Source organism: Auxenochlorella protothecoides (assembly GCF_000733215.1).
Source record: "Auxenochlorella protothecoides strain 0710 unplaced genomic scaffold scaffold17, whole genome shotgun sequence".
Taxonomy (NCBI): domain Eukaryota; kingdom Viridiplantae; phylum Chlorophyta; class Trebouxiophyceae; order Chlorellales; family Chlorellaceae; genus Auxenochlorella; species Auxenochlorella protothecoides.
In genome coordinates this window covers 228,205-251,254 of record NW_011934486.1, presented here as the reverse complement: position 1 = coordinate 251,254, position 23,050 = coordinate 228,205, and the positions used below count along the sequence as shown (strand labels likewise).

Below are 23,050 nucleotides of genomic sequence, written 5' to 3'. Positions count from 1 at the left end.
CCCCCCCCTTCCCCTACTCAACCCCCCCCTTCCCCTACTCACCCCCCCTTCCCCTATCAACCCCCCCCTTCCCTATCAACCCCCCCCCTTCCCCCTCCTCCTACACAGCCGGCTCCTTTGAGGACATGCTGGACACCCAGGCGGGGCTGGCGGACAGCCCACTGCGCCAGGGCATGGCCGCCGACCTGCAGTCCGCCGCGTTGGTCCTGCTCGAGGCGGTGCTGGGCGGGCTGTCGGCGGCAGGGCCGGGCGCGGGGACGCAGGGCGATGCGCTGCGTCGTGTGCTAGGCACTGTTTACCGATATGATCTCAGCCTCTTCAGGTCGGGGACCATGGGGGTTGGGTTCCAAGGCCTCGACGCCTGTGTGGTCCCAGGGTGGGAGCGCTTTCTGGAACGGTGGGTCTTGACCATTCCAATCCCATCTGAGGCAGTCACCACGCAAAGGCCTCACGCGCCCCGTCCGCCCACCAACTAACAAACAGGCAGTACTGCGAGCACGAGCCGGACTGGGGCGAGGCGACGGCCTTCCTGGCGGAGGGCGAAGGGGCGGGGTGGCACCTCCTGGGGGAGATGCTGTCGGGGGAGGTGCTGACCTCCACCCTCCTGGCACACCCCTTCTGCCGTGTGTGAGGCGGCGGGGGAAGGACGGGGATGGGTGTACACGAGGAGGCTGCCGTCCGTCCAGGGCGGCAGAAGATGTCCCTGGTGCGGCTTGAAAAGATGCCCATCCCGAGCCTGATCATGATGCTTGGCCACCTGTGCCCCTGTGCTGCAAGCCTTGAGACCAGTGTACACATCCATGCACAAGTCCAGCCTGCAGATTGGGTGTTTATTGTGAGCACTGGCGTGCTCAGCATAGGCAGACGAGAACATCCGCAGGTTGTACACTGTCGGATGATTTGTGCACTGGCAGGTGGTGCAGAGCCTCAGGAACTGGAACAGTACACCCCTCGTGCCGCAGGCCATACAGGCAACAACTCAAGCCACTGCCCCGCTTCAGGACTAGACCAGGCGCTTCCGCGCAGGGGACCTGGGTCGTTCCGTGACCGGCTCCTTGAGTGTCGGATCACAGCTGCCTGCCGCCCCCGTCTTTCCGTTCCCGGACGCTGCGACTGTATCTAACGCTGTCTCACCGGCCGCCACTGCCGGCTCGCCTCCAGCAGGCATGGCGTTGCCTTCTACCACCCCGGCCTCCGCTGGCTGGGGCTGGTGGCCTGTCACGTCAGAACCCATGTCCACCCCCAATTCCGTGAGCAGGTGCCGATTCTGGGCCTGGAGGCGCAGCGTCTCTGTCTCCGACGCCACGAGCGCGGCGCGCAGCTCGGCGGCCTCGCGTTGCGCTTCCTGCAGCAGGCGCAGCGCCACCGGGTCGTCCGCTGCCAAAGAAAGGGGGGAGTGCGGTCGGTGAAGGCGCCCTGGAGGTGGTCATGGAGGTGGCCGGGAGAACGTGCGGGTTCTCAGCGCATCACCCTCTGTTGCACCTTCAGATCCATGGCAGTGCCCGCCTGTATAAGGGCTATTGAGCACCGCTTCATCAGTACGACTCTCCAGCCTACGCACATACCTATGAGCCTGTCGGCGGCGCGTGTCCAGAGTTGCGTGAGGGCCGGTACGACCTTGGGCCCCGCCGCCGGCTGAGGCTGCGGGGGGGCCCGTGGCCCCTGGACCCCGGGCGCCCTGCCCGCTGGGGCAGCAGGCCTTGGCGCAGGCGTAGGCAGGGGCGGCTTGTACTCGGGGTCATACTTCTTGAGCAGGGCCAGAGTGCGTTCATACCGCGAGGACTCCTGTGTGGGATCAGGCAGCACAAGAGGTCGGCGAGTGGGAAGCGGGACGCCAGTGCACGCCAGAGCGATGCTTGGGAGCTGCACTCCCCAGACGCACAGGGTGTCGCTCACACGCCACAGATGCTTCCTGTGGGTTTCTCATCTCTCCCTACATACTCTTGGCATTGCAAATTCTCCTCAACATCCAGCCCCCCACACCTTGAGTTCCGCGACCATTTTCCGCAGCTTGGAGTCCAGGAGAGCCACTTTCCGTGCAGAGTAGGAGTCCAGGGCTTGGAGTATCGCGCTCAGGAGGCGGTAGAGAAGCCAGGCCGCGGGCGGGGCATACAGGGCAGGCGCCACAAGCGTGAGGTGCTGCCGGTATGTGTATGTGGCGGGCGGGGCGCGTGCCACCCAGGCGGCGTAGGCCAGGATGACCACATACACGGCCGCAAAGCCGCCAAGAAAGCGAGAACGGATGTGTGCACTCACGGCACGCCGGGCCTCGAGCTGGGCCTGCGATGAGAGGGTGGTGGGAGAGGGGACACAATTCACCGGGAAGAGGTGGAACCCCACGGCCCTCGACAGCATTGTGATGGCACAGACTGTTTGGTCCATCCAGGCTGACAATGTGGTCGCCAGAACGGACTTTACACGCCTTCCCACCTTCAGCTTGATGACATCCTTTTGGATTCGTGCCAGACTCTTTTCGTAGTTTGCGTAGTATGGGTCCGACCCGATGCGAGAGAGGGTGAGACCCATCCCCGCAGCCGGACGATGCCTGGGTTATCAAGGGCTCCTCGTATCGGCTAGGGCGGGCTTGCACTGATCAGGCAGCCAGGCTCCCAGATCACAAGAAGTTTAAAGCCTCCCACCGAGTCCCGGACGCTGCAAGCCACAGGCTTCACCAGCCCCCGGTGCTCAATGCTTACTCCAAGTATAAATGCTCAAGTGCCAACTCAGGGGCGACAGCGGTCTATTGTATGTGTCGACCATCCAAAACATTGCCCTTCACGACAGAGTTCCACACACTCGCGCGCTGGTGCGCAGCTAGATTCGCGGCAGCTTGCACTGTGGAGCTCTACTCATGAATGAACAGACATGCAAGTTCTCTGACCCATATTTTCGTAAAGCATCATGACAGAACGTGCATCAGAAGAGAGGAGGGAACATGATGTAGCGCTTGGGGTACTTCTCGCGGCCCTCCTTGCCATCGAACAGCTGTGCCAGGAATGGGAGGCAAGGATGAGTGAAACATGCGGCTGCAGAGGCGCAAGCTACCATGGCGCCATGCGGGCCGATCGGTGCCTGCCTCCTGGTTCCTTCTGTCGAGCTGCACGGACTTCCACGCAAGGCACCAGCCGCGGTACCGCATGTGAGGCGCCTCTGCGCTGGACCAGGTCCCCCCATCCCACATTACGCTGCAACTCACCTTCCTCAGCCTCTGGTGCTTGCCCGCCGCCCACACCGCCATCTGCCCTGCTCCAGCCAGGGTGAAGACGAGCGCCGGCAGGCTCTGGGTGGCGAGGGAGAAGAACAGCCACGACCAGATTTCAGCGGTGTAGTTGGCGCAGGTTATGTAATCAAACAGGAACCCACGTGGGATGGAGTACCCGCCGCGTCCGGGGGACCGGAGGTCTGCCAAGATCAAGTGGCACCTGTATGGTTGCACAGGGAGACGGAATGTGGAGGAGGGGGGCACCCGCACAAAGATTCCTTCAGTGCTGGCTAGACAGGAGGGTCTCGCTCGGCACCTGGATGCATCTGACCATGCCCCAGAATCATGCCTGCTGATCATGTCCAGGTTGGTGGATCACACACAACAGTTCCGCAGGGGTGAAGTGAGCGGATTGCCCTGGTTGTGCGTCGGAACATGATCCACCCCACCAGGCGCCCAATAACCCCACAAACCTCAGGTTCGATAGCGTGCAGGTGAAGGCGGCAGCCAGGGCCAGCACGGTTTGGAGGGTGGATGGCGGGGTGTAGAGCGGGTGGTTGATGAAGTAGGCGATGAAGGCCGCAAAGCCCCAATAGTAGGAGCAGTTCTTGATCAGGTTGCGGATCGGCATGGTGGCATGCCCAAAACTGTGGCGTGCAGGGGCATGCAGGACCTCATTGTCCGGATAGAAGGATCGACAGCAGTCAGTTGCAGGATTGACAGTACACCAGGCAAGGGTAAAGCCCAACTTCAAGGGAGCCAGCCGACCGAACAGACCACAATGGCACAATTTCCGTACATGTCCTCCTGCATGCATGCCCCACCTGTGCACCAGGAACGTCTCTGCGATGCGCTTGGCGTAGTGCGCAACCCAGAAGGTGAGTGCGGCCTTCTGGGCAAAGCCATGCTCCTCCGGGATGCTGCAGGGGGGCGGGGGAGGGGGGATTTACTACATACAGGGAAAACGCATGCCGTCCTGGGAAGTTTGCCGTCGCACCAAGAATTGCATGCATTTCTGTCTGCGGTAAGGCCCCTTGGCCCACCCTGGGGTCCCTGGACGGCTTGCCTGGTGCGATTGTAAAACAGGTAGGGGAAGAAGAAGAAGAGGGAGTAGACCACCAGCGGCCCAAAGTACTCCCAGAAGAACACAGCGCGGTACGCGATCTGCAGTGGAAAGGGGGTCACACAACTTGGGTGAGCTCGGTGCTCCCGCCAACTGTCCCCGGGCCCTCCATGAATCATTGCGGGATCAAGGGGCTTGATTGGAACCACCGACCTGCGGCCCAAGGTCCTTGAAGACGACGGTGTCCCCATTGGTCAGCCCGTACTCCGCTAGCTTCTTTCCATCTTCCAGGACGGTGCCCTTCTTTCCCTTCTCGGCGACAGTGGTGAGCCGCTGCCGTGCCGTATACAGCTCGGGACGGCTGTCGGCAATGCCGCGCTTCAGATCGGCCACCGTGGCATCCTGGGGTGGGCGATGCAGACGGTGGATCACGCAGTGGCCACCCTTGAAATCCTCCTGAATATAAGCAACCAATGAGCGAGGTTCACCTTGTCAGCAAGGGTTATGTACTTCTCCCCTTTGGGGAGGATGGTCCTGCCGTCACGAGCGCTGACAGCGATTTTAAAGGACATATCGGTGCGAGGAGCAGACAAGGGCCCGATCAATTGGGCAGAGTGCCAGGAGTTGTAATAATGTCAATCCCGCGGCCTTGCAATATGGTTGAGTTCATTACGGAATGCGTTGCCAATGTCCCGGCCCGGGCTTTGCTGATCCAAATTCCGGAAGTGCATGCTGGGGGTGCTGTCGTCGACCACCGCCCAGCATGGCCCGAGGGCACAGTATTGGGTCCGCTTGCCGCATGGCAGATCCGACTGGACCAAGATCGCACCATCCAGAGCCGTAAAGTTTTATCGGGGGTGGGTAGTCTGGTTTCACCTCTTTACAAGTCCCTCAACACCCTTGGTCATGGCGACGCAGACCCGCGAGGAGCAGGAGGCGGTGGCCACTCGCCTTTTCGAGGCCATCCAGCTCGCGCCTGGAACTCTAGCGTGAGCCTGAATTGTATCGATTGGGTGACGGGACTCCTGACCCATCGCTCTCCAATCATCATGTCAGGGCAGCCTTCCTCCATTACCTGCAGAGGGGCGATCAAGAATGTCAAGTTCAGGCAGGCCCTGGTGCAGACCGTGCGCGAAGCAGGCGTCGAGTCGGGGTGCACCAAGCAGCAGGGCGCTCTGCTTTACACCGTAGCCAGCAAGGTGATGGGAGGGGTGCCAAGGGATCAAGATCGCGGTTTGGCTTAGCACTGGCGGTGCGCTGGACGCCAGCAGCAAGGTCACCAGCGGCTCCAAGCCCCCTCACCCTGCGTCCTCACCCCCCTGCAGTACCCTGGGAACGCGCTGGTGCATCGCAAGACGCTGCTGGAGTACATTACGTCCGACAAGCTGAAGGCGCGTCGGGCCTGGGTGGGATGGTGCGAACATGCACCTGTCGGAAATGTATAGGCCTGTCCATGTGACTCTCTTGCAAGGCACAGGGCCGCCCACCCCGACGCCGCCCTCCTTTGCTGCCACAGAGCAACGCCCAGCTGGACGCCGCGCTGGAGTTCCTTGCCCAGACGGGGTCGGAGCCGCTGGACGCCGGGGCGCTGGACGAAGCGGCGGGGGTGGGCGTGGTCGTGACCCCGGACCAGATCTCGGCGGCGGTGGCGAGCACGCTCGCCCAGCACGCGCAGCGCCTGCAGGAGGAGCGGTACCACGCCAACACCAACGTGCTGCTGGCGGAGATCCGGGCGGGGCTGAAGTGGGTGGACCTCGCGGCGGCCAAGGCGGAGCTGGAGCGCCAGGTGGAGGCGCTGCTGGGGCCCAAGACCGAGGCGGACTGCGTGAAGCCGGAGAGAAAGAAAAAGATCAAGGTCTGGGAGGGAGGTGGGAGGGGGGGAGAGGGAAGACTACATCCGGAGGGTTGAGGGCCTGGAGCGAGGGCACGCTCGGTGCCCGGCGCTGCGCCGCCCTGAGGGGGTCCGCGCCGGGTGTGCCAACGAAACCCTCTGCGCTCAAGGCCCGTGTCCACGGGGCCTGACTCTCCAAGCGCTCCTCCCATCCACGACACACACAGGAGAAGAAGCCCGCCAAGGCGGAGGGCGGGGCGGCGGCCGGCAAGCCCGGCCCCGCGGCAGCGGAGGAGGAGGCCTGGCGCACCGCCGACCCGTACGCCTTCCTGCCCCGACCCGAGGAGAACAACAAGTGCCACACCACCGTGGCCTTCTCGGACGGGAGCCAGCTCAGCATCTCCAACTCCGCAGAGCGGCTGGCGGAGCACCTGCGCGCCACGGGGGGGCGCGTGGTCACGCGCTTTCCTCCCGAGCCCAATGGCTACCTGCACATCGGGCATGCCAAGGCCATGTTCGTGGACTTTGGCATGGCCGCCGCGCGGCGGCGACTGCTTCCTGCGCTTCGACGACACCAACCCCGAGGCGGAGAAGCGGGAGTATATCGACCACATCCAGGAGATCATCGCGTGGATGGGGTGGACGCCCCACCGGGTCACCTACTCCTCCGACTACTTTGACCGCCTGCACGAGCTGGCGGTGCAGCTGATCAAGGGGGGGAACGCCTACGTCTGCCACCAGACCGGCGAGGAGATCAAGGAGTACGTTTCCTGGGGGGGGGAGACTTGTGGCTCTGGGGTCGATGCTCACAGGCGATCCAGGAACGGCCTGCATCGGACATGCGTGTGGCAGCGCCTTGCCCCAACGCCAATTGGCCGCCGAGGTATGCTTGTCATTCCGTGGGTTCCACCTCCTGCTGCGCCCATCCACTAGATCCTGGCGACCCCCCGGACACCGTCAAACATGAAACCAACAGGTCGCGGGAGAAGCGGGAGCCCAGCCCCTGGAGGGACCGGCCCATCGCCGAGTCGCTGCAGCTCTTCGAAGACATGCGCCGGGGTCTAGTGGACGAGGGCAAGGCCACGCTCAGGTCGGTGCTTGGTGGAAGGGTGGGTGATGGCCTGGTCTGGTGTGGCCTGGATGATCGCGACATGCAGCGGGTCGCGGAGCTGACACCACCCCTGCCTTCTCCTCCTGGGAAGGGCGCTTTGGTTCCTGCCGCCATGTCAGTCATGTGCGCCTGACGTCAGCGCTGGGCCACCTCGAACAGCCACTGTACTCGGCCGCTCGCCTGCAGTGATCCCCTGATTTCTGGCTTGGTCGGGCCCCATCCCCACCTGGCCCACCGACCTCACGCCATGGCCTCCAGCTCGCCCCCCAGATCACCAAGATCCGGCCACATGCAGGATGAGGCAGGACCACAGGAACGACAACTACAACATGTTTGACCTGATCGCGTACCGCATCAAGTTCACGGAGCACCCCCACGCCGGTGACCGGTGGTGCATCTACCCCTCCTACGACTACACCCACTGCCTGGTGGACGCGCTGGAGAACATCACGCACTCCCTGTGCACGCTGGAGTTCGAGTCACGCCGCGCCTCCTACTACTGGCTCCTGGATGTGCGTGTTGTACTTGGCTGGCTGCCGCCCCGGGGGCCCAGGTTCAGGGGGGCCTGGGCCTTGTGTGGGGTTGGCGGGGCGCGGTCTGGGTCCGAGTGTCGATCGGTACCCGCAGAGCTGTCAGCGACATGCTGCTGCGATACTGGCCATGGCCGATCCGCACCAGAGTAACCCCCATGGCCCCCCCCCCTCCTCCTGCACCAGGTCCTGGACACCTACAAGCCCGTGGTCTGGGAGTACTCCCGCCTGAACATCACCAACAACGTGCTGAGCAAGCGCAAGCTGAACCGGCTGGTGACAGACCGCTACGTGAACGGCTGGGACGACCCCCGGCTCCTGACCCTGGCTGGGCTCAGACGGCGGGGCGTTACCCCCAAGGTGGCCGGGGCTGGAGGGGTGTGAAAGGGCGGGGAGTGGGTGGGTGCCATGGCATCGGCTGACCGAGCGCGGTGCCCTGCTCCGGGCTCACCGCGCCAGCGTCGACGCAGGCTTGCCGGGGTCTGACCACAGCATGCTGGGCCGCGGGTGGTGGCCGCGCCGTGCTGTGGCGGCTCGCCCATGCAAGCTCTCCATTTGGTCGCCCCCCCTCCCATCATCATCACCACACTGGCAGGCCATCAACAACTTCTGTCGTGAGATGGGGGTCACCCGTACGGAGGGCGAGGTGTACCTGCACAAGCTGGACCACCACATCCGCATCGACCTGGACGCCACCTCGGCGCGGCGGCTGGCCGTGCTGCGCCCGCTGCGCATCACCATCACCAACCTGGCGGAGGGGCATCGGGAGGAGGTGGAGGCCCAGGTGCGAGCAGATGGGGTGGAATTCATGTTGGGCATGGCTGCAGGGGAGGAAATGTTGAACAGCATGTATGGCTAGCGGTGCCTGGAGCCCGAACTGGCATCCTTCTTGTTCCAGAGGTCGTCCTTGAGCCAGTTTTCTCGTTCTCCTCTACACTCTCCTCGCCAGGACTTTCCTGGGCGGGGTGGGGGGGTGTACACGGTGCCGTTCACGCGGGTGGTGTACATCGAGGCGACGGACTTCCGGGAGCAGGACTCCAAGGACTTTTACGGGCTGGCGCCAGGGAAGACCATCATGCTCAGGTGGAAGGAGGGAGGGGGCCGGGGTTGGGTGGGGAGGTCAAGACAAGGGATCCAGAAGGTCCAGAGAAAGGCTACACTCCTGGAAGGCAGCTTGGGGTTGAATGGCCTAGGGGTGAGGAATTGGGGATGCCCATGCCTGTTCCTGCCAGGCAGTCATTTCCCCTGCCGTCTCGTGCGCTCCAGCTGACTCCTGTCGGTCCACCCTCTCCCCAGGTACGCCTACCCCATCACGTGCACGGGGGTCAAGAAGGGGCCAGGCGGCGAGGTGGAAGAGCTGGAGGCCACATACGAGCGCGACTTCCGGGGCGAGGGCAGGAAGCCCCCCAAGGTGGGACCGGACTCGGGTGTTGTGGGAGGCAGCCCTCTGCATGGTGTGAGGGGCACCGTTCTGGTGAACTCGACAGAAGTTGGCATCCTGCCTCACCTTCCACCAATGAGGGGCAGTGCGCTTCATCCCCTCCCGAACACCACCTGGGCGCAGGGTGTGCTCAACTGGGTGGCCCAGCCGAAGCCGGGGGTGGAGCCGCCCTCCTTTGAGGCCAGGCTGTACGACACCCTCTTCACCACCCAGTCCCCGGGGGGGAGCGAGACCTGGCTGGAGGAGCTGAACCCCAACTCGCTGGCGGTGGTGCATGGGGCGCTGGCCACCCCCGCCCTCGCGGCGGCGCGCGTCGGCGACAGGTGCGAGAGTTTGCACGCAGGCTGTGCGGGCATGCGATGCAGACTGGCCGGTGCTGCGTGGATTGCGGCGCTGCACCCATCTGTGGAACCCGCTCTGATTCCGGGCGATCTCAAATGTCACTGCAGGTTCCAGCTGGAGCGTCTTGGCTACTTCACCGTGGACCCAGACAGCAGAGATGATGCCATGGTTCTCAATCGCACGTGTGCGCTCAAGGACTCCTTCGCAAAGTAGACCCCTGTGTTGTCCATTGTCGCACAGTCTGTGGCTGCACGCACCCGCCGCTGTAAGCTGCATGGCCACTGGGCACAACCAGATATGAAAGGCGCACTGCAAATTACTTGAAAGAATGCTGGACACACAAAGCCTTTCCCCGGCAACAACTGGTTCAGTGGCGTCATGCTCGCCGCTCAGCCCAGCGGATACCCTTCCACCCAGCCCGAGTACTGTACGAAGCAACAGCTCAACCATGGAAGATGGAACACCCTCGCATAGGGGTACATTGCGCTGATTTAGGCTGCCTGCTGTCCAAGGATAATCCAGACGCAAAGAGACGCGTTCCGGGTCACAGGAGGGCAGCCATCTCCCCCATGCAAGGTGCGAGGGCCCTTCCCATGGCGGGGCCGGGGGGCCATCAGGGGCTTTGACCCCTGCCGACACACAAAACTCGCAGGGCTGTCGATGGGAATAACCCGGCACGATCGCACCAGATCCGCCTGCTATATCCACTGTCCAGTGTGTTCGGGAGCTTTCCCCTGTCCTCGTGAGGCAAGCGGCGGCACGATGCAGTTTGCGAAGGCGGCAGATGCCGAGAACGGGCCGAACGTCCGCGACGCCAAGAGCCACCTCCAGATCGGGAAGCCCTCCCTGGCCGCTCAGGCAGTTGCTCGGAGGTGGGATAAGATGCGCAGAGGGTGTTCATGACGCCGGGCAGCGTGCTTGGCTTTAGCAGGTGCTGGCACCCTCAAACCGCTTGCCTCGGTGTACTGACATGCTTCAAACTGGCGCTGGCGATGCAGGGCGCTCGGCGACATCGGCAACCTTGTCGGAGGTTTTCATCAGAAGGTGAACGTTGGCAAGGATGCGGCACCGGTGGACCCTAAAGCACCTCTGTCGGGACAGGTGAGCGTCCGTTGGAAGTCCTCCGCGCGAGGCTCGCGGCAGGCTTCTGAGCCGATCATTCTTCATGTACTTTACCAACAATGATATTGGCAATGCGTGCGGTGCTGGGCGCTAAGTATTGAACGGTACCCTGACCAGATCCCCCGGCACTGCGCACAGGTCCGCCCCGGTGTGCTCACCCGCCGCGCTGCCGCCCAGCTCGCGGCTGTGGGACCCACTGTGGATGGCAGTAACGCTCTGGTGAGGGGGTGGCGAGCCTATTCGACTCTGCGATGCACGTGGTATCGATCGCTCGCATCGCCCTTTCCTGTCCCTCATCCAATCCCCTTCCACCCCTCCACAGACCAACTCCACCGACAGCTGGGGCGCCAAACCGCGTAACAGCCTCAGGCCCCGAGATGCCACCCTGGGCGCCGCCGCACCTGCTGGGACTGAGCCCCGCTCCAACCCGGGCCGCAGCATGAGCCAGCTGCTGCAGGACCGCAGCGCGGCTGCCGGCGCAAAGCCCGCGAGGCCCTCCGCGCCCCAGGACGTGGATGCCGCCTCTGCCTCCGACCCCCTCGCGGTGGCAGACTATGCAAAGGATATATTCAGCTACTACCAGGGCGTGGAGCCGCAGTTCATGGTGGCCAGCGACTACATGTCCAAGCAGGTGTGGAGGCTGAACACGGTCCGTGTCTCTGTGAGCAGCATGGTGACCACATGAGGTTGCTGTGGGATCGACTCGCTCACACTGAACCTCTGGCAACCCCACAGAACGATGTGAACGATCGCATGCGGGCCATCCTCATCGACTGGCTGGTGGACGTCCACCTGAAGTTCAAGGTCAGTGGGGGAACGAAACAGAGTGGTAGGGTGGGCGCCTGAAACGCTCTGAGCTCTGTGCTGACGCAGAAAGTGTTGTGGAATCCAGTCTCTCAAATCTATTGCCCGGCGCAGCTCATGCCTGAGACACTGTACCTCACTGTGAACCTGATTGACCGTTTCCTGGAGGCCAAGCAAGTTACCCGCAAGCACCTGCAGCTGGTGAGGACTGCCTGGCACTGTGTGGGGGGGGGATGGTGGAGGGAGGGAAGAGACTCCGGTCCACAAGGCGTGGGGTGTCAAGGGGCAGGCATGTTCTCAGAACATGCCAGGTGTCGGCATGGTTGGCACACGGCCGTGTCTGTCTACCAGTGCGCCATGGCGGTCTCTTTGCAAAACCCCTCACACCGCCTTGACCCACAGGTGGGCGTCACCGCCATGCTCATCGCGTCCAAGTATGAGGAGATCTGGGCCCCGGAGGTCCGCGACTTTGTCTACATCTCAGACCGCGCCTACTCACGCGAGCAGATCCTGCAGATGGAGAAGGTGATGCTGAACACCCTGCGCTTCAACCTTACCGTCCCCACGGCCCACCAGTTCCTCTCGCGCTACCTCAAGATCGTGGACGCCGCCAGTGACACGTGAGTTGGAGGATGGCGGAGGGGGCGATGCAGGGTGTTTTGAGAGGTGAAGAGGAAAGCCTGGCACGCCTGTGCTCCTTGCTGACCCTTACCGAATATCCAGATCAACAGCCTCCATCCCCTTGCCCCCCCCCTTTTGCAGCGAGCTGGTCAACTATGCGACCTACCTGGTGGAGCTGGCGCTGCCCAACTACGCCGCCCTGAAGCACCCGGGCTCCGTCACGGCCTGCGCCGCGCTGTACGCGGCCAAGGCGGCCCTGAACAGGGGTCCTGGCCTGCCCCCCGCACTGGCCCGCCACGCCAAGCTGACCGAGGCCGAGGTGAGGCCCTGCGCCGCCATGCTGGCCGCGCTGCACGCCGGGGCGTCGGCCGCCTCCCTGTCGGCCGTGTACAAGAAGTTCTCCAGCGAGAAGCTGGGCCAGGTGGCCAAGCTGGCCAGCCCCTCCTCGCTGCTGGAGGGGGCGTCCGCCTGAGCGGGCGCGGCGCCCGGCCCCATGGAGAGGAGGCCCCCTCCCTGAGGAGGGAGGGAAGGCTGCGAGGTGGGCCGGCTCGATACCCCGCCAGCCACGCGCCCGCCCAGCACGACCTCGCCGTGGCCCGCTGCGGGGGGGGCTCGAAGCGCGGTCTGCGCGCGCTGCGGTTCCCGCCGTGCGACCCAGGAACCCTGCGAGGCACACACCACCCTGTACCCTTCCGTCTGTGTCCCCCATTGTGTTGCTGTTTCCCTGTCCCATCCGCTCCCCACACATTCTTAGGTAGGAACCCGACCCTGGTGCCCATGGAGGCAGGGGCCGGGCTGGGCCCAGGGCACCATCCATGCCCCGGCCCGGCCCCGAATGCCCTGTCCCTGGCCCTGAGAACCATACAAGATCAGTGCATGGTGCCCGTCCCCCATTTCGTTTCTCGTGGGGAGGGGTGGGGTGCTGCGATGCCGCGCCCCCGCCCCCCCCGCTCAGCGCCTGAAACAGGCTGCCCCGCTCCTCTGTCTACTTTCTCGATGCCCCAACATGTCAACACTCCGACAAGCTTGATGTATGAGTGGGCCGGTGCATCGGAGCTGGGTGGCAGTCAAGGGCGTGGAGCAGGAGGTTCAGGCTGTCATCAGAGGTTCACTCTGAGGCGTGGTGGTCGCCGGGGATCTTGGTCGGGGCAAGCCAGGCGGAGCAGGAGCGCCCGAGGCGAGGCAGGTGATGGGAGGCTGAGACCGCGGCGCGATGCAGTCACCGTGATCCCCTAGCGGGCGGCGGGAAGCCCGGCGAAGACGGCGCACGCGTTCCGCCAGGTCAGCGCTGCGAGGCCCACCTCGCCCTCGCCCCGCGCGGCAGCCACGAGGGCCAGCATCCGCCTCAGCCCCGCGGGCTCCTGGCGCTCCGGGCAAGGGGGCGCGGAGCGTGCAAATCCTGGCAGCGCCTCGAGCCACGCGGGGCCCAGGCGCAGCCCGCCGTCGGGGGCATCGGTCTCCAGCAGCAGGCGGTCGGCGGGGATGGCGCGCAGCTGAAGGGGGGAGGCGGGGCGGGAGAGGCGATGTCATGAGGGAGTGAGCGCGAGGGCTGGGTGTGAACATGGCGCATCAGGAAATACAGCAGAGGTCCCGCTCACCGTGCGGATGGCCTTGGCGGGGGGCAGTGCTGATATACCGCCCGATACGGAGAAGAAGGCGGAGGGGTGTGCGGAGGCGATGGCACGCACGTCCTCGGCTGCGCCGCACCAGGAATGCAGCAGCACAGGCGCCGTCGGGCGCACCTCGGCCAGCGCCTCGCGCAGGTGGCCGACCGCTCTGACGCAGTGGACCTGTGGTTGGTGGGAGGAGGGGTGCCACGAGGATCCCTGCAACCATGGAGCTGCTTGGCATGCTGGAAGAGGTCCTGACCGAGACCTGAAGGTGTCGCTGCAAACACTGTGCCCCACAAGCACACATGGCAGTACTTGGGCAGACATTGTGCGAGGAAGCTCTACCCTGATTTGGGTGTTCACACAGATTCCCATGAATTGATGCCTCCACATCTCCAACCGACAAGCTGCGCACAGACAATGGGCGCTGCAGCTCCTGGGCCAGCAGCAGCTGCGCCTTGAACACCGAGACCTGCTCCTCAAAGGGGCAAGGGGGGGCCCTCCTGCTCCTGTCCAGGCCACACTGTGATGGGGGTGGGGTGGGGGGGTCTAAGCCCGCAAAAGTGAGGGCAAAATGTCCCTGGCGGCTGCTCATGTACCTTGGACACCAGACATGGAGCGACGTGTGCTACCAAGGCATGCCACTGCCCCATCAGACCCCAGAACCACCCACCTCCCCGAGGCCAGCCCCGGGATTGGCCAGCAGGCGCTGCCGCAGCAGGTCAAGCCAGTGGTCGGGCTGCCGGCCGACCCACCAAGGGTGCAGGCCATAGTTGGCGACGACCATTTCCCCATGGGCCGCAGCGATGGCATGCACCAGCGGCCAATCCTCCACGCAGCAGCCATTCACCGCCATGCGGCTGACCCCTGCAGCCCTGCTCCTGCTCAGGATGTCGTCCAACTCGCCCGCGCCAAAACGAGCGTCCTGCGTGGTGATGGGTGGGAAGTGCTGGTGAGGCTGGCCAACAGGGTCCTCTCACGACCTCACCCTCGCGATGCAGACAAACCCACCTGTAGATGGCAGTGGGCGTCGAACAAGCGAATGCTCGACACCGCCATCCTCACGGTTAAGTGAGAAGTAATCGATCCTCAGGGCAGGGTGCCGTCTCTATTGAAACCCCTGGTTCGCACATCGGCCGATGGTCGAGACAAAGCAGAAAAAAATGAGAAAACATCCACTTGTCTTCTTTAACGATGTGATCAGATCGTGTACCGCGCACCAGGCTTTGTATGGTAAGGTTGGGCTCTCGGGCATCCCGACCGGGAAATGCATGCTGCGCCCCCCTTCGTTATCCGAAACGCAAGGAGTGCAGCAGGTTGCACCGGCGCATGCTGTGCCCGTGCAGCTTGAAGACGGTGAGGTGGACATCGCTTGTGGCGAAAATCTGCCAGAAATCTTCACGAGTCAATGGGAGGTCTTGTGCGTATCCCAACTTAGATACGTCACCCTGATCCGTTCGGCGTAGGGGCCGCACATCGGCGGAGCGCGACTCCAGCCGATTTTGGACTGCTGAGGGACCCGATCCAGACTAATGCAACTTTCAGATCAATAGAGCACTCCTCGAATCCATTCATATACGCAGCACGCCGTCATGAGGGTCGTTGGGGCTTTCAGCTCCGGTAGGCCCCCACACCCTCCCCGCACCGCCTCAGTCCGGGTGGCATGCGCCCAGCCCAGGGACAGGCGGCAGCAGGCTGGCAGAGGCGCCTCCCAACCGGTGCAGGAGGTAGCCCCTGCACCTCACGTTGAGGGTGCGTTCCCAGGTTGTATCCTTGAATGCTAGTGATTGGGCCTTGCGCCTCCTAAGTGAGATTGGCATCTCCGGTCCGTGACTCGGGAGCTTCTCCTCCGATGACTCATAATGCAGGCATTGTCAGCAAGGGCTACCATGCGCTGCATGATCCCCACCTCAATACGGCTGCGAGGTACCTGGGTGAGGTCCCCAGCATGCCTGAGGGAGCAGATGGCCTAGAGACGGTGAGTGACAAGCTGAGCCGAGTGGGAGGCTGGGCTGACAGCCAGTCGTGTATGTATCACAGGGTTGCATGCTCCGCCGCCGGGGATCCCACCTGCTGTGGCGCCTTCACAGGTTTACCCTGCTGGACGGCTGCGTCTGAGCGCAGCACAGCAAGCTCATGCGACCCCTCCACTCCCCTCTCCATACACAACATTCACAGATCAATGTGATGGACGCCGTGTGCAAGGTCTTCTGCGTCCACACGGAGCCGGACATGAGCCTGCCCTGGCAGCGCAAGCGCCAATATTCCAGCACCAGCAGCGGCTTTGTGATCGCGTTGGAGGGCGACCGCTTCGGCGGCAAGTACCTGCTGACCAATGCGCACTCCGTGGAAAACCACTCCCAGGCAAGGTTTGGGGGGGGAGGGGGTGAAACGGAGAGACGGCATGTGTGGCCCCGAATGCATGGCGTGGGCACTGCCAAGGATTGGAATCGATGTGAGTGTTGTCGTCATGCAGCAAGCACGGAGGCACCGTCGCCCAGCGGGCGCCCGCCACGCACGCAGGTCAAGGTCAAGCGGCGCGACGACGACAGCAAGTTCCTGGCCAAGGTCCTGGCCATCGGCACTGAGTGCGACATCGCGCTGCTCACAGGTCGGTCCAGGGGGGTGCCAGGAGGCCAAGCTTTGGAGGGAGAATGGAGTGCTTGTTTGTGTTGGCAATGGATGTTTTGAAGCACGCAGTTCCTAGCGCACTGAGAAGAAGACCTGCAAGACGCGCGCGTGCATCGCTGGCCTGTTCACTGCAGTTTCAGCAGCCGTTTCGCTCCTACCACTGACAAACCCTCTCTCTACGCGCAGTGGAGGACCCGGAATTCTGGAAGGATGTGGAGCCGGTGGTGCTGGGGCCGTTGCCCCAGCTCCAGGACTCGGTCTTTGTCGTGGGATACCCTGTGGGTGGAGACACTGTGAGTGGGAACGGGTTCCGAGGAGGTGGGTTTCAGGGTCGGCACATGGCTTTTTGTCCTTGTTATGAGAGCTTCAGTGCAACGACCAAAGGGTTGCCTGCAGCCCACTCCCCCTGCAACTATTGACACCACGGCCCCCCCTCAAGCGCCCTTGCAGATCTCGGTGACCTCGGGAGTGGTGTCCCGGATCGAGGTCACCTCGTATGCGCATGGCGCCACCGAGCTCCTGGGCGTGCAGATTGACGCCGCCATCAACAGCGGCAACAGTGGGGGCCCGGTCTTCAACGAGGCGGGCGAGTGCGTGGGCGTGGCCTTCCAGTCCTACGCCGGCAGCGAGGCGGAGAACATTGGGTGCGCTGGGGCTTGGTGTAGGGGCTTATGGATGCTGGGATCCAAGGTGCCATGGGAGCCCATGCCGCCTGCCTGGGGCCGGGCCACATCTGTCCCCCCAGGGGCACCTGAGGGGAGGGAGTGGGCAGGACCCGAGTGTGGATGGTAATCCTGGCCGCCTCTGCTTCCTGCCCTCCAAGGTGCTGGTCTTGCAACCCTACCTTCCATGGCATGCCCACCAGTATGTACCCAAACCCCTTCCCCCTGCACAGCTACGTGATCCCCACCCCAGTGATCCACCACTTCCTGGTGGACTACCAACGAAATGGCACCTTCACCGGCTTTCCGGCCCTGGGCATCCAGTGGCAGCGCATGGAGTCTGCGACGCTCAGGCACGTGATTTGGGGGGTGGGGAGGAAGGGGTGCTGCCTCGAGCATGCAGGCTTCAGAATCACACGACATGCAATACCGCGTCGAGGTGAACGCCACCCTGGGCTGAGACTGCGTACGTCTGATGCCTCCACCCTCCACCTTGCAGGCAGTCCCACGGCATGGCCCCTGGACAGAAGGGGGTGTTGGTGCGGGAGGTGCTGCCCCTCAGCGAGGCTGCCGGCGTGCTGCAGCCGGGGGACGTGCTGATGCAGTTTGACCAGACACAGATTGCCAACGACGGCACGGTGGGGTTCCGGAGCAACGAGCGCATCGCTTACAGTGAGCAGGCAGCCGGCTGGAGGGTGCTGGGGGTGGGAAGCCCACGTGCTCTGGGTCTACGCAGTGCAAGGGTTGCTGCATGAGGCGCTTCTGTTCTGTGCGAGCCGGACCACAGGTTGCCATGGGGCAATCGCGCGCTTCAACCCCACCCGCGCAGGCTTCCTCACGTCCCAGAAGTTCACTGGTGACGTGGCATCCCTGCGGGTGTTGAGAGAGGGCAAGGAGCTGGACCTCTGCATCAAGTCAGTGGGTCTGCCCTTGCTGCCTTGCTGGGCACACCCCCTGTCTGGCGTTTGTGGGTGCTCAGCGCGGTGTGCTAGGGTGCCTGTGGTGCTGGCACATGGCCCAGCCATGCCGCCCAGAGGTCGTCCTCACCATGGCCTTGTTCCACCACAGGCTGATGAGGCCCGACTTCCTCGTGCCTCACCACCTCTTCAACAAGGATCCATCCTACTTTGTCGTGGCGGGGCTGGTGTTCACCAATCTCACAGGTGGGAGGCATGGGAGGGGCGTTGGGGTTCGGCATCGACCCCAGCACGCAGTGCGGCGCGGGAAGCTCGTGCGGCTGGGCTGCCTGCCTGATCCATGCCCCCTCCCTCGCACCAACCTGCTGCAGAGCCGTACCTGGCATCCGAGTTTGGGCCCGACTACCTGCGGGAAGCCCCCGTCAAACTCCTGGACCGGCTGCTGTACACTCACAAGGATCGACCAGGGCAGCAAGTCGTCATGCTGAACCAGGTTCTGGCATGCGAGGCTACCATCGGATATGAGGACATCTCCAACTCCCAGGTAAGAGCTCTCATGTGTGCACGTCTGTGGCAGCGATGCACAGCGTATCCTCGAGGATGTGCGCCCCTTTGTCGCAGTCGCATGGCAAGTGCACACTCCCCGCACTCCTGAACCCTTCACATTGCAGGTGGCCAAGTTCAATGATGTGAAGGTGAACAGCTTGCAGCATCTGGTAGAGCTGGTGCAGGAGAACAGGGAGCCCTTCATGCGCTTCAACCTGGAGAGCAAGGTACGCGTGGTCATTCTGGCTGGTTGTTGCTGCTGGTCTGGCGGCCACTCCGCCATGCTAGATCTGACACCATGCTCCATCCAGCTCCCCCCCTGATCGCTCATGCAGGAGGTCTTGGTGCTGGATGCATCCCTGGCTCAGGCTTGCACAGAGGAGATGCAAGTATTCCACTCCATCCCCCATGCGCTGAGCAAGGACTTGAGGGAGGCCCTGGGGATCCCAGTGGTTGCAGCCCAGGCAGCGTGATCTGCCCCTGCATGCAAATGGTTCTCCCATGAAACGCAATGGAATGCTGAGACACGTCATTCTCAGTGAAACTCGCGTTGGTGGTGGTGCACTGACAGCCACTTGGGGCTCGAGCAAAGCCGGGCACGCTCCTCCTTTCCAAGTTTCTCCGCGACGATGAGGTCTTAAACCACATTCGCTACTTGTCCGCAGATATTGAGGGAAATCAAAGGTCTATACTCCATATCTTACAAAAGAGGTGGATCAAGGGGAAGAAGCAGCCAAACCTGTGGCCCCGAGGCCATGGCTGCCATGGCGGTGCTGCCTGTGAGCCCCTTCCGGGTCCAGCGACTGAAAGAGCAAAACCGGTTGATGCCATTCCAGAACACAGCGGGACGCCGCGTCCAGCGGATCCAGGCTCGAGCAGCGGGGCGATTGGATGTGCAAGCGGTGCGACAGGGAGCGTCACGAGGGAGAAGCCCATCTCTGCCATGCATCATATCCGCATGCAGCTCCCGCTCCTCGCGGCTTATCCACCCACCCCTCCTTGGGCCCTCCAGGTCGATCCCTCAACTCTCAGGCGATGCCACGTCACAGACCCCCCCGGACCTCCCCTCCTACCTGTTCAAGGAGAGAATCGTGTACCTGGTGAGTGGCCTGCCCATACCCTTGGTGGTGGAGGGGCCTGGTGCTTGCATCGTCCATCAAACCGACCACCCCCAATCCACACCCTTTGCCCTCGCACCGTGCAGGGAATGCCCCTCATGCCGCAAGTGACGGAGCTCATGCTGGCAGAGCTCCTGTACCTGCAGTATGAGAGCGTGACCGCCCCCGTCTTCATGTACATCAACTCGACCGGCGTAGCGGTGAGGGTAGGGTGTCACAGTGTGGGGGTGTGACAGCCCTGGAACAGGCTGCGTTGCCAGGGCAAGTGCCCGGAGTCAGTCCTGCGGAATCTTCGGAAGCTGTCCTCTGACTCGGCGCCTTCGGCATGGGCCATCCAGGGCCCTGATCCCGTCATCACACTAACCAATATGACAACAGAAAGGTGCCGGGAAGCTGGGATACGAGGCCGAGGCTTTTGCCATCTACGACACCATGTGCTACATCAAGCCGCCAGTGGCCACGATCGCCATCGGCAACGCCTTTGGCGAGGCGGCCATGCTGCTGGCGGCGGGGGAGCCCGGGCGCAGGGCCGCGCTGCCCTCCGCCAGCATCATGATCCGGCAGCCCATCCAGCGATTCCAGCAGATGCAGGCGACAGACATTGACATTTACCGCACCGAGCTGCGGAAGACCAACGCCGAAGTGGTGGGTGCCTGGTGTGGACCTCGACTTGGCGGTGGGGAGCCGAGGGGGGAGAAGGGAGATGCTGTCCGAGGGGGGGGGTTGTCCACCGCCGGCCAGTGCTGGAGCGTGCCATTGGGCATGCAGGCAGGGCCGGTGGGGGCGTGTGGCAGCTGCAATGTGTGGAGTTCCACTGCTGTCAAGACCGCAGGCCCTGTGCCTCATGGGATACCTTGGCCCACCGCGCAGGTCCGCCTGCTGGCGAAGCACACGGGACACAGCGAGGAGCAGACTGCGAGCAACATCAAGCGGCCGAGGTACATGACGCCGTACGAGGCCGTGGAGTACAACCTGATTGACCAGGTTTGTGGGCTTGGATGGAGGGTGTGATCGGAGGGGTGAAGGGGTCTCAGTGCGAGGCAGCATGCGTGGCACCGCGTAACAGTGTTGCAGCTTGCAAACAAGGAGAAGAGGCGCCGGCCTTGTGCACTATCACAAGAGCGTCACGGTGCGCCAGCCTCCCAATCTGCGCCAGGTGCTGGAGCCCAACGACGAGGAGTTCAAGCAGGTGGTACGGGCAGCGCGAGGGGGCTGAGCAGGCGGCTGGGGCCTGGAGGCCCTGACTGTAGCAGAGGGGCAGGCGCCCAGTGCTGCACGACCCATGAGGCAAGCTGCTCAGCTCTACACGCCCCGTGCCCTTCTCATTGCCACAAGGACTCCATTGACGGCTATTAAAACGTGAACACAGGACGGTCTGCAGAGGGGTCAGAGGATGAGGCAGCAGAAGCGGAAAGATTCCGAGGGATAAAACCTCAACAGCAACTGGTCTCCCGCAGGCACCCACCCGCATCAGGTGGCATCCTCCGAGAAGCAGGAGCCAAAGGCGTAGTATTTGTTCACCGCCTCCGCCAGATTCGCGCACAACAGGTGCAAGGCGGCCCGCAGAGCGTCAGACACGCTGTTGGTGTCGGTCTTGCGCACCTCCAGGTGCTTGCCATGCACGTCGGTGGCCTTACCCTCAGGCACTGGGAACTTGTCTGCGGGCACGCATGGGCGAGGGAGGGAGCGAGTGGGCCGCCGGGTATGCCTCTGACATTGCGAGCAGTCGTCGGGTTTGCATCGACCTTCCCAGCTGCAGAGGGGGCAGGCGCATGGAGAGACGCGCCCATGCCATGCCGCAGCCAGAGAGAGACACCCAATTCCACCACAGGGGACCCTCCCTTGGACACCCCCACACGCCGCGTCTCACCCGGCCCCATGCCAATCCACTCGTGCTTCACGGCCACATCCTCGTCGAATGCGATGAGGATGTCCGCAACAGACACCCCGCTGTTGAGTAGGCTGATGGTGAAGTTCCGGACCTGCTCGTCCTCCATCAGCGGGGTGATCTGGGGCAGGGCAACGGGGGGGTGGGCATGAGCCGAGGGTATGGCACGACGCCAGCGAGGTGACTGTGGAAGGACTCGCTTGGCTTGCAGATTCCTTCACAGGCACTGAGTGTTGCACAATCCCGTTCCCTGTCCCCATGCTGCATGTATACCGACGCCAGCACCTTGGGACCTGGCAAAAATGCAGCCCTTGGAGTCCCATACCTCTCACACCTTGCACGGGCTGCCGATGAGGGCATACCCGTTGTCCTCCAGGTCGGATGCCCACCGGAACAGCTGGTTCATCATATCCTGGCGCGGGATGAAGGCCGGGATCTCCACCTTGCTGATGAGCTTGCCCACCCCCGCTTGGGCGTTATCTACCGAGGCTGCCATGGGCGTGCGCGCAAATCGCAGTGGTTTCGATGCGCCGGGAGCACCGGGCCTCCCCACCCGCTGCGGGCGCGGCGCATGGCGAGCGGCAGGCCCGGCATGGGCGGGGGCCCTGGAGGCCGACCTCGCCGTCGCGGGACACCCGGTGGCCATGCTCGTCATGGCGAACATCATCCTGTGGGCGCACGGAATTATACTTGCTGGTTGGCTGGATGTGGCTTGATGAAGGTGTTGCAGCCTGTATTCGTGGGATGCATGGCCCGCACTCGGATTCTCGAGGGGTACATGCGCGAGGCGGGAAGGGTTTTTACTTCGGCCCGCGACCTCGGCTCTGGACGCACCCTTCTGTGGGGCCCCCTGGCTGACACTAAGTTTCCCAATCCTCACACCAAATGTCAATTCTTGTACACACTGGGCTTCCAGGTGCAGCAGGCACGCCCTCGGCTGCGGAGGTGAGCCTGCCACCCCCTCCCACCAGAATCCACAGCGGCGCAGACGCTGCCGTCAGGTGAGGATGGCCGGGGTGACCCCTGCCCGCCCGACCTTGGCGGCCTTGGCCTTGGCCTTCTCCTCCTCCTCCTCGTCGGAGTCGTCGGGCACCACGTCGCGGGGCACCGCCCTCACCGCGATGCTGTGGGTGGAGGAGGACCTCCAGATGGGCTGGCGCCCGCTCTGCACGATGGCCACCAGCTGGCCGCCCTTGACGTAGCCGCGCTGCTTCAGCTCCTCGATGGCGGCGTCAAAGGTGACGGCCGCCTTCTCGGAGAAGCGGGTGTAGATGGCGGTGACGCCATGGAGCAGGGCCATCCGGCGCTGCACCGCCTCGTTCTCGGTGAAGCAGTAGATGGGGTAGTCGGGGCGGTAGTGGGAGAGGAGGGCGGGCATATGGCCTTTGCGGCTGAACACCACCAGGCTGGTGCGGATGGTGTTGGCCATGGTCACCGCGTGGTAGGCAAACATCTCGCTGATGCCCACGTCGGACAGGGAGTTCATGCTGCGGGAGGGGGGCATGATCCAGTCGATGGCGTCCGACTCCTCGCTCCCATACCGACGCGCACCCTGAGTGAAGGGGTGAATGGGGGGTGGGTTTGGGGGGGTGGGCTTCAGAGGGAGGAGGG

At 63.5% G+C, this 23,050-nt stretch overlaps 11 protein-coding genes across 11 annotated transcripts in view; 5 read left to right on the top strand and 6 right to left on the bottom strand.

The window, feature by feature from the left end:
* The window catches only part of F751_1656 (hypothetical protein), a gene marked incomplete at both ends in the record, with an annotated part of 3,695 nt that extends 3,064 nt beyond the window's left edge, over positions 1-631 (top strand). Inside the window, 2 exons of the mRNA XM_011404031.1 lie at positions 109-322; positions 484-631. Coding sequence (XP_011402333.1) covers positions 109-322; positions 484-631 — 362 coding nt within the window. The remainder of the gene's footprint in view (positions 1-108; positions 323-483) is intronic.
* A 372-nt stretch (positions 632-1,003) lies between these two features.
* Positions 1,004-2,526, bottom strand: F751_1655 (hypothetical protein; the record flags this gene model as incomplete). Its single annotated transcript, XM_011404030.1, has 4 exons — positions 1,004-1,377; positions 1,566-1,785; positions 1,984-2,280; positions 2,431-2,526. The coding sequence occupies 4 exons, from the start codon at positions 2,524-2,526 to the stop codon at positions 1,004-1,006; spliced, it is 987 nt and encodes a 328-aa protein (XP_011402332.1).
* Positions 2,527-2,916: 390 nt separating this feature from the next.
* Positions 2,917-4,837, bottom strand: F751_1654 (Very-long-chain enoyl-CoA reductase; the record flags this gene model as incomplete). The annotated part of the gene is made up of 7 exons (XM_011404029.1): positions 2,917-2,985; positions 3,197-3,422; positions 3,676-3,849; positions 4,027-4,122; positions 4,287-4,366; positions 4,479-4,667; positions 4,754-4,837. 7 exons carry the CDS (start codon positions 4,835-4,837, stop codon positions 2,917-2,919), a joined length of 918 nt encoding a protein of 305 aa, XP_011402331.1.
* A 334-nt stretch (positions 4,838-5,171) lies between these two features.
* Positions 5,172-9,733, top strand: F751_1652 (Glutamine-tRNA ligase; the record flags this gene model as incomplete). Its single annotated transcript, XM_011404027.1, has 14 exons — positions 5,172-5,254; positions 5,347-5,464; positions 5,591-5,671; positions 5,782-6,120; positions 6,390-6,614; positions 6,682-6,857; positions 7,073-7,186; positions 7,503-7,719; positions 7,924-8,097; positions 8,333-8,521; positions 8,687-8,820; positions 9,034-9,148; positions 9,302-9,501; positions 9,628-9,733. The coding sequence occupies 14 exons, from the start codon at positions 5,172-5,174 to the stop codon at positions 9,731-9,733; spliced, it is 2,271 nt and encodes a 756-aa protein (XP_011402329.1).
* On the bottom strand, positions 6,553-6,930 carry F751_1653 (hypothetical protein; the record flags this gene model as incomplete). The annotated part of the gene is made up of 1 exon (XM_011404028.1): positions 6,553-6,930. One exon carries the CDS (start codon positions 6,928-6,930, stop codon positions 6,553-6,555), a length of 378 nt encoding a protein of 125 aa, XP_011402330.1.
* A 549-nt stretch (positions 9,734-10,282) lies between the features above and the next one.
* Positions 10,283-12,539, top strand: F751_1651 (G2/mitotic-specific cyclin-1; the record flags this gene model as incomplete). Its single annotated transcript, XM_011404026.1, has 8 exons — positions 10,283-10,392; positions 10,519-10,621; positions 10,781-10,861; positions 10,965-11,273; positions 11,378-11,446; positions 11,561-11,647; positions 11,849-12,066; positions 12,209-12,539. 8 exons carry the CDS (start codon positions 10,283-10,285, stop codon positions 12,537-12,539), a joined length of 1,308 nt encoding a protein of 435 aa, XP_011402328.1.
* A 760-nt stretch (positions 12,540-13,299) lies between these two features.
* Positions 13,300-14,736, bottom strand: F751_1650 (Putative deoxyribonuclease TATDN1; the record flags this gene model as incomplete). Its single annotated transcript, XM_011404025.1, has 5 exons — positions 13,300-13,560; positions 13,666-13,857; positions 14,093-14,200; positions 14,351-14,602; positions 14,689-14,736. 5 exons carry the CDS (start codon positions 14,734-14,736, stop codon positions 13,300-13,302), a joined length of 861 nt encoding a protein of 286 aa, XP_011402327.1.
* A 793-nt stretch (positions 14,737-15,529) lies between these two features.
* Positions 15,530-18,906, top strand: F751_1649 (Protease Do-like 9; the record flags this gene model as incomplete). Its single annotated transcript, XM_011404024.1, has 12 exons — positions 15,530-15,655; positions 15,856-16,083; positions 16,201-16,288; positions 16,495-16,601; positions 16,759-16,952; positions 17,204-17,327; positions 17,474-17,642; positions 17,800-17,884; positions 18,039-18,133; positions 18,259-18,431; positions 18,559-18,660; positions 18,769-18,906. The coding sequence occupies 12 exons, from the start codon at positions 15,530-15,532 to the stop codon at positions 18,904-18,906; spliced, it is 1,629 nt and encodes a 542-aa protein (XP_011402326.1).
* A 282-nt stretch (positions 18,907-19,188) lies between these two features.
* F751_1648 (ATP-dependent Clp protease proteolytic subunit-related protein 4, chloroplastic) lies at positions 19,189-20,767 on the top strand (the record flags this gene model as incomplete). The annotated part of the gene is made up of 5 exons (XM_011404023.1): positions 19,189-19,533; positions 19,638-19,751; positions 19,930-20,196; positions 20,422-20,535; positions 20,708-20,767. The coding sequence occupies 5 exons, from the start codon at positions 19,189-19,191 to the stop codon at positions 20,765-20,767; spliced, it is 900 nt and encodes a 299-aa protein (XP_011402325.1).
* A 254-nt stretch (positions 20,768-21,021) lies between these two features.
* Positions 21,022-21,935, bottom strand: F751_1647 (hypothetical protein; the record flags this gene model as incomplete). Its single annotated transcript, XM_011404022.1, has 3 exons — positions 21,022-21,209; positions 21,422-21,560; positions 21,774-21,935. 3 exons carry the CDS (start codon positions 21,933-21,935, stop codon positions 21,022-21,024), a joined length of 489 nt encoding a protein of 162 aa, XP_011402324.1.
* A 501-nt stretch (positions 21,936-22,436) lies between these two features.
* Positions 22,437-23,050, bottom strand: part of F751_1646 (Pyruvate kinase isozyme G, chloroplastic) — a gene marked incomplete at both ends in the record, with an annotated part of 5,371 nt that continues 4,757 nt past the window's right edge. Inside the window, one exon of the mRNA XM_011404021.1 lies at positions 22,437-22,991. Coding sequence (XP_011402323.1) covers positions 22,437-22,991 — 555 coding nt within the window. The remainder of the gene's footprint in view (positions 22,992-23,050) is intronic.